A 15,122-nucleotide genomic window follows, 5' to 3' on the forward strand; every position below is an offset into this window, starting at 1 on the left:
AGGCTGTTCCAAAGCCTTAGGTGCAACAAGGATGACTTTGGCATCTTCTGCCTTTTGTGATCCAGTTCAACCACAGGACATAAAGCAAAGCTGTCTCACAACTACAGTAAAGAAGGCCCAGAACACCTGAGCTTTATGAACTTGTTCATAACCATGGAGAACTGGCAGAGCAGTACTTCTGACTCTGCTGCTTCTGAACAGCAATTAGCATGAGAGAAAGGCAGGGCACAAAATTCAAGAGGCTGATGTATTTGCAGCTTGATCTTTGGTGATGTACAGATATAACATTTCTTCATGTCACCACCTGTCCTGATGCAGACCTTCCATCAGCAGGTGTGTAGGAACTGCAGAAGCTCAGAGCAGGGTGAAACTCTGCCCCAAAATGCTTGGCTAACTGTGCCTTTTGTACTACTCACATGGTTAAATGCCCTCATTTCTTCTGCTGCAGGGGAAAGAATTTCAGGCATTTCAAGAACCACTGGTACATAGTGAAAGGAACAAAATTCCAGCACAACTGTCAAGCAGCAAGGAATTCTGCTCTATCATTAGGGTCATCTTTTAAGTGTTACAGAGAAATAACTAAGAACATGGTGAGGCTAAAGCCAAGCAAGGTCAGAAAGAGTGAACCATTCTGTAACTTCTCGAGGAAATTCCTACTTACGGGAATTCTTTGGCAGCCCCGGCCCGATGCTGATCTGCAGCACTTTGTTACTTGGCTTGAGAAGGGCCACGTCTCCCTGGCCCTGCATGAACTGCACTTGTCGAGAGCCACCACTGCTCCAGGGCCCCCAGCTCTCCTTCTTCAGCTTCACTTCAAGTCTAACAGAAGCAGATGAACACATGAATTAAACCCAGCATTTCTGTGTCAAATCAAGACAATATCACTTGGCAGCAGATAAGAGAATTATAAAAATTCTTAGAAGCTTAGACTGAGAACCTGCATTCCCTGAGTGCCATAAACCACCTAATTAAATCTTATTTTCATGCCTTTTTTTTAAAATGTTCTTCTTAATTGATGTTTTAACTTTCCTGGTAGAGCTACTGAAAGAAGGTTTAAGATGCCCAAGAGAAGACAGAGAGCTTTGAAGAAAAATGTGCCAAGGTCCGAGGAAGAGATGTGTCTGCCCTCAGACATCACTGCCTCTGCAGCAGACTCTGCTGGAGCAGCTGGAGCGCTCCACTTCTCAACATTTTTCTGCATATACTGTTAGATGTAGATATATATCAGATGTACAGATGTATATGCTTTGGGGCGGGCCTTGTGCATGTTCTGGGACTGAATGTTTTGGATACGTACACTGCAATCTTTTCAGTTTACATTTTTTTCCATGTAAGCGCACACACACACACACACTTATATATATTCTTTCTACACTCTCCATCTCCTCTGAACTGTACTCAAGATATGAGATTAAAAAAATCATGTTTTGGTTTTGGGCAAGACCCCAGAAGTGGGGTCCTGGTCCTGGCTTTGGATTCCCAGTGTACAGCAGTGTATGCTACAATAATGCTCCACACTTCAATTGTCCCTCTACACCCTTTCCAAATGAAAATAATGATCTCCAGTAGCCTTGTATTTCTTCCAGTTTTTTGAAGGCAATAAAATAAACATACAAATCCAAGGCCTGCTGCTGCTCATCTGTTTAATGGGTAGAAGTATCAACAAAAGCACGTTTGCTGGGATAGCTTCCAGGATGTCCTTACAGCTCAAATGCACATCAGACACTCTGTAGTTTTCCAAGCTTGTTTCTAAAAAAACTGTTCCCAATATAATTTAATTAATGGGTTTTTTTTTTAGAATTATTCTTTCACCCTGCAATGCTTTGCACCCACAACCAACTTCAGAATTTCAGATTGTTATAATCCTAACCTGTTCCTCTGACAAGGCAACCACGAAGTCTGGTCTCCCTGCACATACATATTTTTACACTGTGCTACCTCCTATTATTTTAAAATAAAGCATGGTGTCAGGGCTCCACAACTAGCACTCATTTGCCTTGGCAGCAAGAACAAAGAACATTTATCCTTAAAGGCCCACTGAAAAAAGCCGTAACTCACGTATTGCTAAATTTCAGAGGTAGTTTTCTTTGTGTTTTCTCTTCATATCGTTTTGACAAGAGGCTTAAAAACTCAGTTTTGAAGACTGATTCGAGCAAACTGTCATATTCCTGTTCATGTAGAATGAAAATGTCATCCTGCATGGTGCTGCAAGGAAATCAGAGCATATACCAGTCAGTTCAAAATTTCATCAGCAAATGCAGCCAGCACTATAATGACATTCACAGAGCACTCATGGGTAATTTTTAAAAACATAACAAAGTCCAAGCAGCATTAATTATGGAGCCTTGCTTTCTGAGAACAGGGTTTTTTTTCAGGAATTTATAATGGAATATCTGAAACGATCCCTTTTGAGAGAGAGGAATACTACTTAGTCATTTTACAATAATTGCTGCTACGAAAAAACCATGTGCTCTTAAAGCTGCATCCCTGCTCAGCCACATCAATATGATTTAAGAGATCCCTTGATCAAGATCCATTTTTACCTCAGGCCATAGTAACATAAGAGGGAAAAGCCCTTTTGTCCCCACAGGTTTTTAAGGTTTGGTTTTGGAGGAACACATGGACAGTTTGATAGCTCGCAATTCTGAGTCTATACAAACATCAATGTGTTTTACAACAAAGTAAAATCTAGAAGCTAAATCCAAAACATTATTAGACATTAAGTAACCTACAGGATTTCCTCTGAACTGAAGCACATCTGGTTCTGCTTCAGGAGGTTCTGTGGAGCTGTTATCTACATGTGAGAAGAGTGTAACAGCTTTCACCAGCTTGGCCAGCAGCTCTGCTCTGGCTACCTCAGTGTGACACTGCCTTCAGAATGCCACAGGCCAGGCACAGCACACAGTCCAAACCTGGAGCACTGCAGACAGGTTCCACTCCCATCTTTGACCTCGATCTACCAGAGTTATTTTATTGCAACCAGCATTAAAAATCTGTATGTTAAACAAACCACAGATTTTCAAAGTGGTACTGTGAGCAGACACATCTTGCAGACCTTTCCCTAATCTTGCAATATCTGTGAAGAATTCTGCAAAAATGTGAAATCTGCTGGTTTTGAGTACTGGAAAATGCCTGTGAGAAGGTTTCTCTGCCCATATATTTAAGGTACTGACCTTAAAGAAACAGAGAGGATTCTCTCCATTTCCATCCTTCGCTTTAGGACTTCCTTCACTTGGCCTTTCTCTGGGCCCTGCTTTACCTTCTCCCGCCCGATCAGGTAAATGCACTTGGGGGTGAGGACAAGGTCCCTCTTCACGCTCTGAAACACAACATGGTTTGAAAATGCACAGCTGTGCAGGGATCACTGCACTGATGTGATGCTGTTCCACAGATATATGAAGTGCTATGATTTGGGGCAACACTGTTAGTCTTTGGTTCAAGTGAAAAAAGTACTGCTGGGGTTAATCACATCAGACTGCACAGGACAGGAAAGCTAGCTTTGTTCCCCCTTTCCTAAGCAGTGCAGCTTTTCTGCCCAGCAAGTCCCATAAAGCCTTCATCCTGGGACAACAGGCTTGGTAACAGCAGTGTTCTGATCACACCTTCATCCTGAGACAACAGGCTTGGTAACAGCAGTGTTCTGATCACACCTTCATCCTGGGACAACAGGCTTGGTAACAGCAGTGTTCTGATCACAAGGCTCTAACTGCTTCCCGATCAGTCTTTAAATCAAAGACACTTTACTCAAGCTGGTGTCCTGGATGGTGTGACACCAGCCTGGTGGAGTTTTCTGTTACAGGATGGAGAAGACAACTCTAAATCCCAGCAGAACTAATCACTAGTGGATGTGGCTCTTAAACCCACCTTAAACCTTCTGTCATACTTAGTCACAGTGTCTGCAAAATCGATCTTCTCCCGTTTGCCCACAAACTGGCGCAGCTCTGGGTGGTCCTCCATGCCTATGTAATCTCCCACAAAATTCCTGTTAAGGCTGTTCCGTCTTCTCTCCTTCTTGTTCAGCAACAGATCTGATGCTTGAATACCAAAAATAAACATTGATTAATAGCATTTACTAAATTTCCTGAACTCATGATCTGAAAGAGCTGTTTCACACAGAACTTCTTGGCAAGAAGCGATAAACAAATTGTTTATAATATGGAAAAAACAATGAAGCACTGCTATTAATCCTTATGTAAGGATGTATGCAATCATTACATTCATTCCTAATGAAACACACTGATGGCAAGCTCAGCAGTTCCGGTGAATTGGGAGCACTTCTGGAACTAAGGAATTCCTCACTCATTTCTGAAAATTTAAGATTAACCCTTCCAAACCCAGAATGTTCCTTCACACAACCCAGGTAACACACACAACTAAGCAGTAGAGAGTCCTTGGATTGGATTGTATCATCTACAGAACATCCAGGTCTGCATAACTGTGGGAAGGATTTTCTTTTTCGATTCCCCTGGAGCATCTCTGATGTCTGTCCTACTCAGTCTGGCTTTGATTTGAGAGCAAAACACTGGTCAGCCCAAGAAATCCGTGTGTGCAGAGCACACACAACCTCACCAGTGCTACCTCAGGCATCCAACAGTTTGCAGTCATTCCCAGACAGTCACCTGCACTGCACTGTTTGCCTATAGAGAGGGAGAGATCCCCTTCATCCCTTGTGGGCCTCTCCCTGTTCCTGGAACCACGTGTGCAACACCTGCCAGCAGCAGTTCTGACCCACCTTCTTCTCTCATCTGGACGTATCTTTTCCTGGCCGCGTATTTCCTCCAGGCCTTCTGGATGGCCCTGGCGTACCCATCGTACTTCCTCTCCCTCATCTCTTCTAACAAAAACAGCTGTACAGAGAGACAGAAAAGTGTGTCAAACATTTTACACGCAAAGTTCAAGCAAAGGCTACATTTTACTTTCCACAGTTCCCCAGTGCATTTCATTCTGGATGCAAGCTGGTGCCTCTACCACAGCTGTGGGAGCTGAGATTGGAATGTTAAGGTGGCCTTTTCCAGAAGAAATCTCTGATGCTTGAGTGGTTGCAGCTCTTACCAGTCTACCCATTAAGCTCCAAACCCCATGAGGAAGGAAGAGGAGCATGGATTCTCCCTGAAATATTCTATTGGTGCAACTCAAGGTTCTCCACTGGCCATTCATCCAGCCTCCACCTCCACATTCTCCAAAAATTCCACTTCCCTTGTCAGAATGTCCCCATGTCTGTGGGGATCTGTGCAATGTGTAACACAGTACACTGTGTTCACAGCCAACTTTCTTCCCTGCCTGAATTTCACACTCTCGTGTCCATTGGCTCCATCCTCTCTCACCAGTGAAGTTTGTCAGATGGCTGCAGGATTTACAACTATGACCTTACATTTCAGAAGTATGACATAATAAGATTTTTAGGTCTCAAATGTCAGAAATCAAGAGACCATACTGTTTTATCAAAACAGAAATGGAAGGCGCACCCCCTTTTTTGAGAATTTCCCAGGTCCCACTAAAATATATGTAAATTTAATGCATTAGAACAACTTCAAAATTATTGCAGGATATAGCATATTTCACTATTTCATATATTCAAATATTCACATATTTAAGCCTTTTACATGCTTAAATGTTTTTTTTGTCTCACCAGAAGCACAAGCATTTGGCTATATTACAGCACTCAATCAGTCCACTGACATGACTGTTGCTTATTATTTCCCTCCATTGTGTGTTAAACATTCATAAGAACTTCTGTCTTTCAAAAGAGATAAAATTAGTAAAAACGAGTATAAGAAGAAGCAAACCTGGGCTTTAGGATTCTTTTTTCTTTTGCTACTGTAAACCCTGCAAATCTAGAAAAATACTGTTCTTCATATTGATCTTAAAAAGGAAACTTGATCTAGTGCAAACCATTTCCTCAGAACTCGCTTGCTCTGTACAGAGTTATTTATTCAGGTGTGTGATGGAAATGTAAATAATGAAGCCTCCTTTCTGCCACCCATAAAACCTTATTTCACCGTTGGCAATTCTCCATCTACAGCAAACTTATTAAAAAGAAGAAATCTCCTCAGGAGCACAAGCACTGGGTAGGGTTTCAGACACAGCCACGAGTGCTCCTGATGCAAAAACACCCTCAGCCTCAGCAGGGCTGTAACCAACCCTCGTGTAATTCAGGTTACAGGAACAATATTGATGTTGTCTCTCATGAACACTCACCATTTACTTCTCTACCAACAATGCTAATTGTAAAATCTCAGCGCAAAATAATCTATCACCTGCAGCTGAAGGTCACCATTAAGGTGACCACTCAATCACTGAGCTAAAATCCAGTTCTTAAGCTATAAAAATAAAAATACTACACAAACTCTTCCCTAAAATATGTGTTATAAAGCCTCCTCTTGCACTCCTGAGAAAATCAAGTATTTTTCATCTGATTAACCACAACAGGTGCTCTTTTTGGTGGTAGAAAGAAAAAATTTCATTTGCCATCTAAAAGATTATTTTTCTCAAAAGCAATATAACCCTAGCCAATACTTTAGTAATATAAGATGAAGGATGACTGTCTCTCTTAATAAAAGATATAAATCAAACTTGAGAATATTCAGTTCACAAAAAACATTTTCAACTTAAAACAAAAAAGTACTTTTAGCACTTGTTTAAAAACAGATTTCATGGCATTAAAAAAAATTTAAGAAAACACAGTAATTGAAAGCATTAATTTAAATTAAATTTGAAACACAACCCAAAAAATTATACTATTTCCAGTCAACATCATGTTTTCCTAACCTACAGAACTGCCCTTCAGGAAAACTCACAGATCCACCATTAAATGACATATAGATGGAACCAGGGCTTAGTATTAACAACATGCATTAGGATGGGAAGAGACATTCACTGGATAAAAACTTCTTCCTCTAGAGAACAACCTGGCAGCATATGATGCTGGGGTACAGAATATTAACTTTTTGGCCACTTCAGAGCAAAGGGGAACTAGATCCATCAATCCCATGGGAGCACGTGCCACTATTAAACAGAAGACAGAAACCAGGAAATTATTTCATTTCTTTCTCTGAAAAAAACAGGAATAAGACTCACCCCATTTGTGAAGATGCAGCTGCTAAAAATCTGTGCTCTTATAAGGGGCATTTCAGGAAAGACAGATAGTGCCTTGTAAGATTTGTTACATAAAACTGCAAACAATGCTACTTTAAAATTTTGTATTTGTTTATCCATGAAGCAGCACAGTTCAAGAATGCAGCCATCACACAAAAATTATTTTGTTTTCTTCCCTTAATTGTTTATATTATTTATATCAACATGCACCTAAGTATTCTAATAACCTACATCTCGAGCACTGTATGCCAAGTGTATAAACATGTCTCTCAGATGGCAGGAATGTAAAGTCCCATTATTCCTGAACAATATCTTACCCTATTTATGGTAGAAAGAACACAATGTCTATAATGACTTGGAGAAGCATTATCTTTTTTCTTTTAACGAATTTCTTCCTGTGTGATTGGGCACAGCAGTGTCATGGCCTGAATTACTATTGCTCTGCAGAGCAAAAAATATATTCCTGGAACAGAAAATGATAAATGATAGAAGTGGTCTGCTTTTATTTTAAAATGTAACTTCAGCTAAAGCAGAAACTAAGCCCTATGGCTTCTGATGCATAAGGAATAAATGATGGTGAGTAGAGTACAGATTTTCCTTAACAACTTTCTAGAATAGCAATGTAAGAAAACTTTTTTCCAACAGATTTTGTGCAGTTTAGTAGCCACAGGATCAAAACAGCCCCATGATGCCTCCCTGATATTCTCTTAGAACAGGATTTCCAGTTGCAGTCATTCTGGAACATTGATTTACTCAATGCTGCACAACATATCCTTACTGACTGGGGACCATTCTACCTTCATCAGTAGTTCTTGCACTGAGAAAAGGACCAGTTTTCTCGGGTAATGGTCACAGATATTTTCATGCCATGATATTTCTTCATATGACAGACTGGATGTCACTTTGTGCAACCTGCCACCAAAGCATCTTCATATCCCACCTCCTCTTCTTGATGCATTTAATGCTGTTTGTATTTGTGTCAGTCATGCAGTGGCGTCATGCACTGTGCCTGTTGTAAAAGTGCCTCAAACCTCTGGACAGTGTCAATGGCAGACCTGCCCAGCTTCTCTTATACTCTTATGCTTCTCCCACCTCAGCAGATCCCATTCTCCATTTCTGAGTGGGCAGGACTTTATTTCAGCAAAACAGTTGCATACTTAAAGAATCATGTTCTGCCACACTTACAGACTCTGGAGCTTTGATGAAGACTTTGGATTTCCCAAGCTGGTACTGGTCAGGATCCATGTTGACTGACTGAAGCAGGTGGAGGACTCCTTGTTTCTCTTCTCCTCTCCAAGAAGGCCAGGTTGCTTTGGTCAGAATGGCGTACCTGAACCATCAAGGAGGAGAGATTAAGACCCGGCATCCAACAGCAGCAGGATACCACTGACTCTGGGTCAGCATTACCCTGGGGAAGAGTTAACAACTGGAGCAGGACTCAGAGCTTGGTGTGTGCCAAGATGCAGAGTATTAAAATGTTTCTTATTCAGTGAGACCAAATAACTGCAATGAGAAGGACAACAGTGCCCTGGAGTCTCCCATTTCCAGTTGCTGTGCTGCTGTTTGGTAACTGCAGCAGTCAATTGCAGGAAGTTCTGCTGTGATCTGCTGAAGCCCAGGGTGAGGTTATTCACGTACAGTCCAGATTTGAGTACCTACATCCTTAGTATTCTACATCCATTCCCAATTTCTCACTCAAGCCCTCTGAGTCTCTTGTTGGTTGCAAAGGTCTTTTCTGTTTCTAAGCAAGAGACCAGCTCGTGCTCCTGACCCACCTGTCCAGGAGCTGGGCTGCATTTAGCAAGGAGCCACTCTTGGCTCTATCTCAGGTAGCCTTTGGCTTGGCCTCTGGGGCAAGAGGGAGGCAACAGTGATGTTGGAGCTCCCTGGAGGGAACACTGGGAACTGCCCACACAAAGGGCTAGGGAAGGAGCAGGAAGTGCTATAACAACATGGATTTGAGAGAAAGAAGCAGTAGCCTTGTCTCTCGTGGTATTCTCTATAATCCCTGAGAATGAAGCAGATGCCAGGTTTCAGCCCCTTTTAAACTGTCCACTTCTTCAGGCTTAACTTGGGCTGTTGGAACTGCCAGGCTGGAGTTACAAAGCTGCCTTGTTCCACTGCCCACCAAAGGAGCACTTGATGGGCTTTAGCTGCCTCAGTGTGTCAATGGGTAAGTAACTTCTTTAGCAGCAGCTATTTAGACTCCTGTGACAAGAAGACTGGAGAACAGCTAAATATGTTGTGACAAATCTCTCCCTGAAATATTTTATGTTCTTTACTCTTGACAATTTCTTTTTAATGCTTTAAGGGTACTTAAGTTATATAAACTAAATCATGCTTATTAGTAAAACTATTCAACAAATGTAAAAAAGTGATAAGGTATGGAGTTTAGTTTGTTATAATTTCCAAGTTCTTAAGATAATTTAGGCAGCTCCTAATAAAATGCTTTCAAAAAGCACACAAGGAATTGCTGGAAAATACATTGAAGGAATGTTGATTACTCATAATATCTAAAATGTTATCCAGCCAGGAACCAGAGACAGTGTCATGCAACTTAAGTAACAATACCATAAAAAGAAAAATAGCAAACAGTTAAAAAGAAATGTATCACAAAACCCAAATACCTCTGAATAGAGGGCACATGAGAAGAGAATGATAAGTGATGAATAATTCAGTAGGACTGAAAACACTGATGTTCTCATGTTCAAATCCATCAGTTAACAAATGCTCAGGTACTATGCTTGATGGTATAATGAATTAGCTCTTACACCACCTTAAATATAGCAAATATAGGATTTCATTTAATACACTGCTATATTTATACTGTATATTATATAAACATAATCTATGTTTACAGACAATGTGTACACTTACAACCCAATAAGGAGCTGTACTTTAAAGTAAGTCCCAGATCATTTATTTAACCTCTTTTGCAGGTTCATCATGTACCACCAGCAGTATAGGTGGATCTAATGAAGTCTGAAGATAAAGGAGTGAGGTTAATAAAGGTGTTTGAAACTGCTACCTTCCACACAAGATAGTGTGACATGACATTTCAGCATGTTACAAATTCTCTCCTACATCTCCTGAACTCTTAAGACCTTTTAATGTAAGTAAAGATCTTGGGTACAAATTAATAGATTTGAAATTCTCCTTTTTTATCAAATAAACTTCATACATTTTACTGGTGTGGCAAGTCTGCAGGGCAGAAGAAACAGATTATTCTGTAACATGCAGCAGTGAAGCATTTCACAGTCTGCCAAGGTGACAATTCTATCACTGTTGGCTGCTGTTTAGCAATGCCACTGCAATCTCCCTGTGCTTCCCATCAAACAGGTCATGGCACTATCCAGGCATCTCAGTTTTTCAAGCTTGTGTAATTTACCTTACACTTCATTTCAGCACAAATGTGTTCTTAAATGCTCCTGAAACAATTTCAATCATGACTGCCCTCTAAAACTATCTCTTATAAACTCACAGTAAGCAGTTGGGTCTCATGTCTAAATCTGGGAGCAGAGAGCTCAGCTTTCAGATGGGTTATGCCTTGGAACACACAGGCCTTTTCAGAGACTGTGGCTTTTTGCATGCAAATGTAAATTTTGTACATAAAAGTCTATTCAGCCCAGAAATCTCCACTTATCTGGAGCTGCCAAGGAACGCCCAATGAAAACAAGTGTCCAAGCATGCACTTCCTGGCCATCCCATGCTCTGCCCGCTGTTACTCACACTGCCTCAGGGGGTCAGAACAGAGCTTGTTCTGCATCCTAGGGAACTGAGCATGGAAAGGGAGCAGGAGGGGTTTTACTCCTAACACAATGTTAAATTTAATACAGCTAATTAGTTTGAAGCAAATGGATGAATTCCACAAAGAATGGTTTCAGTGGATCCAGAAGTACCACGTAGCTTTCCTTTGTGCAGACTGCTAGACCAGCACAGCCCTCACAGTCAGTGTTCAACAGCTAGGGAGGCTGGATTTTAATACTCATTATAAATCTGCTGTTCTGTCTCAGCAACAGTCTGTGTTAAATAACACAGCCTGAAGCATAATCATGTTTATACATCTGGGCTTGAAGATCGTGACGAAAAAGGAATTTCAAACTGTTCCATAATGAAAATTGAGTCCATACTTGAAGAGATTTTAGGCCTGACTATTATTACATTATTAGAACATTTTTGGTATTATCATGAAGTATTATTCATGGCTTTGTTCTGTGCTGTCTAATTATACTCCACCCCTTGCAAATACTGTTTGGGGTATTATTTTATATTCTCAAATGCAATTCAAAGACTTTCAACAAGAGCTGTTTTGTCACATAATGTCTGTTTGGGCATTTATTAGCTGTATGTCTCAAGTTTCTAAAAACCAGAAGCTGAATGTTGTATAAATCTTGAAACTGCTTTTATTTAAGAGGATTTCATTAGCTAGTGGAGGTAGTTAATCATCTTAACAGCTGGTCCTAAGACACTGAAAAAAGGACTGGTCTTACAGAGCTCTGACTTGCTTTCATTCATTCAGAGAGCAGCTGCAGTGGTTTGAGTTGTACCCATTCCCAGCTGTTGGAACACCACTGGAAGGATAATGAGCAATTTAAGCTGAAGTTACTCTTTACACTGCAATGGTTGAATGGCAGGCATGTATTTCTTCACCTATCTTCTTCTGTCACTGGGAGAAAAGCTGGGAGAGCTAGAGCAGTAACATTTGAAACAAAGGCTAGCAGATCTCAGGCACTGCAGCAGTTCCCTTAACTCTTTAACTCTGAGGTATCCTCTCACAGCACTACAAAAAGAACTGGGGCCTTCGGCAAGTTTACAGAAAAAAATGAAAATACTTTCACAAACACAAAGCCAGGCTTTAAAACAGTTTCAAATCTCTGTGCAATCCAGATCACTGTGCAAGGCAAATGGGGAAAAAAGGGTAATTGGGAAATGAGCTCTCAAAACTTGCAGCCTCTTGGTTCCCTCCTCATCATATAAACAAGTGTGCAGCAGTACTTCTAAATGAATGTTACCCTACCTCTGCAGGAACTTCTTGAAAACCCTCCTGTAGGCATAACCAGCTCTTCTTACTCGAATATTTTCTTTCAGACCCAAGTATTCCACTTGATGTTTTACTCTGTGGACAAAAACAACACAAGCTTTACCATCCATTTTATTTCAGCCTACTCGTGGATGGAGGCTGCAGATTCTTAACAGTCTGAATCATGCTTAAAGACTACTGATTGCTAAAATTCATGCACAGGTATATGAATCTATTCTTCCCCATTACCATGCACACTGCATGGTGGGAAAAATATTCAAGGCAGGTAGACCACAATGCTGAAATAAATACAGGTAGCACGTTTACCTTAGCATTTTTTCCTAGTTTAGCATCCCATTTCCAAGGTAATTAAAGTCCAAATTCCTTAGCTAATACTATTACCCATGAAAGGCCAAGTAACTACTACCTATACAATTCCCAAAGGACCAGGAAACTCTTTTGTGTTCCTTTATTGTAGGTTTTACCGATGATTTACACAGCTTAAACAGCAACAGTAGCACAGAGCAGCATTTTTTTTGGTTGTTCTGGAGACAGGACCAAGTCAGACGGCTGGAAAAAAGCCCCAGATGCCAAACTTTCACTTCACAAAGAATCAGAAAGAAAGCCAGGTCAGTATATTGGTGAAAAGCTAGAATTCCTCCTAATTTTACCATGCTGCAACGGAAGGATTTGAGGACAGGCACAAGGCTGGCTGAAGCTTGGCTGGTCAACAAACAGTATATAAAAGAACATTTCTTTACATATAATTTAAAAAGTGAGCCTGTAAGAAGCCAGTTAATTTTGGTTTGCTTACTATTTCTCCAGTTTTACAAAAAATTTTTCAAATCCTGAAACACTCTCAGTTAATTCAATGTTATTTCTCTAGCTATTTTGAAATATTAAATTTCAATATAAAATGTACTGCCCATTGATTTTTTTTTTGTTGGGACATTTTTTTTACATGATTCATAGTATGAAGGGAAAAATCTTTTGAAATCCCTTGCTACACAAATGACAAAATCCCTTCTGTTATTTCTTCTTTTTGAAGAACACTTCTGAGAGGTGTTTTACTAAATGATGAGTGATACTGCTCTTTTAGCTTACAATAAAGAATACTAAACATTTTAATCTTGCTGTGTTCAAGGAATAAAGCATATTTGTACCCACTCCAAGAATTCTGGTACAGTAGAAAGTTGGTGGACAAAAATATATTTTCCTGTTTATAGCTTTCCCTCCTGTTCATATCTGGAATAATGCACTGGAGCAACAGTACTACTCCTATTTTCTTACTGTCCTGCCAGTATTAGTGTCCAGCACCAGAAAATTTGAGACATTTTTCTGTTTTTCCCTTCCTTTCTGAGAAAAGGCACACTGAAAATCTCCCTCCAGGCAGCAACCTCAAGCAGGTCAGGGTCTGGGAATTCAGCTAATGCAGCAGTTTTGAATACAAGTCCAAGTGGCTGTGCCAGGACCTGAACAAAAACACATTTCAAGAACACCCCAATTTCTGGAATAACTAAGGTATTATACAAGGTTTAGATATTACACAAGGCCTATGTCTCAGTGCTAAATATTTTGAAGTTATTCAACAGCAGCAGAAAGCTGCAGTTACATGGCTTCTGGGAGCATGAAGTAAGACAGGCTTTGTGAGAGGGTTTTTTCCTTTTTCAGTAACGTTTTCACGGTCTAGTAACCTGCTACTAATAAGCAAATTACTATTCCCATCACATCAGCTATGGGGTATGATGCAGCATTATGTGATCACAGCAGAAAATGAAGAAAAAAAAACTTTAATCAACCATTCAGCACAATATCACATAAACTCAGTTATGGTATTTCCCTCTCACAGTAAGATCGAGAAACAACAAAATAAAGCTGAACTTTGAACTGTCATATGCATATAAATTTCTTTTCCCCAGACCTGTCCCTAACTGCCACAGTGAAGTCCTACTACAATAGGTGGGCAATCACAGATTGAAATGAGAGGGAATGTTAGGAGTTTTAAACAGGGATGAAGCATTACCATTATAAGCAGCACTTCCATTTTTGTCTCAGTTTGATAGTACACAATCCTTTGTATTTCACTTGGCAAATACAGCAGCTACTGATAACACACCATCCTCATTATGGGAAAACAAGAAGAAATCTTGCCCATTTTTGCTCCAAAAGGCGTTTCCTGAAAGCTGCCCTTTTCTCAGGACTAGGATTTTATTTGTTTGTTTCCTTGGTTTCCCAGCAACACCTTCCACAATAACAGGCCTGTTTCCAAATACCTAAATGATCGATTTTAAAAGCCCCTCAACTTATAGTTAAAAGTTTTATAAACACTTTTCCCAGGATCACTTTCTTTCCCCTTCTTTAGTCCCCAGTGTCAGTGGAAAATTAAGCATTGCATAGTAGGATTTTCAGGGGTGGAAAAGCTACAGAAAAAGGGTCTCCATTTCCTGCCAAGCCCTCAGTGACATTTTGAAGGGCAGACCCAATTGCTTCTGTAAGTGCTCTCCATCTGCATGTGACTGTGCCAGTCTGCATGCCAAAGGGCAGGAAGGGAATTCTGCTGGGGGGTTCTCAAGAATGCTTTTTATCAGGCCTTGCAACCTGTTGCACTGTAACAGAAATAACCACTTGCTTCAACAGCAACTTTACCACTACCAAAAGTACTTGGTATATAGTAATAAATGTTATCTACATTAGGCCCTCACATAGAAAACACACTCTACTGAGCACCTACCTCAGTGCAAAAGAGAGCAGCATCTTTTTCCAGCTAAGATGTGATAAACCAAACTGATGATTTAGACATCTATTTAATATCTATATAATCACCTGATACAATATTCCAGTGAATTCCCTATAAAGAGTTAGCTAATTAAACTTAAAAGTCAAGAAGTAAAACAGGAACCTTCTACATTGTTGGTTATAGGCACTTTCTGGTAAGATTGATACATAAAAGCAGATACAGAAATAGTATTGGCTTTTTAGCTCCTTAACAGAAGCTGTTTTAAAATTT

The 15,122-nt window shown here is 40.2% G+C and overlaps 1 protein-coding gene across 3 annotated transcripts in view; it reads right to left on the reverse strand.

Moving 5' to 3' along the window:
- Positions 1 to 15,122, reverse strand: part of MYO1E (myosin IE) — a 79,755-nt gene that overhangs the window by 8,028 nt on the left and 56,605 nt on the right. For all 3 annotated transcript variants that reach the window (XR_003543648.2, XM_027736911.2, XM_027736914.2), the window contains exons 18-24: positions 12,113 to 12,211; positions 8,281 to 8,425; positions 4,733 to 4,847; positions 3,865 to 4,034; positions 3,174 to 3,319; positions 2,059 to 2,205; positions 662 to 819 (exon numbers count right to left, since the gene is read on the reverse strand). Coding sequence is in view for 2 of the 3 variants with exons in the window: in XM_027736911.2 (XP_027592712.1) it covers positions 662 to 819; positions 2,059 to 2,205; positions 3,174 to 3,319; positions 3,865 to 4,034; positions 4,733 to 4,847; positions 8,281 to 8,425; positions 12,113 to 12,211 (980 nt within the window). In the remaining variant the exon portion in view is untranslated. The remainder of the gene's footprint in view (positions 1 to 661; positions 820 to 2,058; positions 2,206 to 3,173; positions 3,320 to 3,864; positions 4,035 to 4,732; positions 4,848 to 8,280; positions 8,426 to 12,112; positions 12,212 to 15,122) is intronic.

The sequence above is a fragment of the Pipra filicauda genome, unplaced genomic scaffold, assembly GCF_003945595.2.
Source record: "Pipra filicauda isolate LSUMZ 115617 unplaced genomic scaffold, ASM394559v2 scaffold7_size6619720_pilon, whole genome shotgun sequence".
Taxonomy (NCBI): domain Eukaryota; kingdom Metazoa; phylum Chordata; class Aves; order Passeriformes; family Pipridae; genus Pipra; species Pipra filicauda.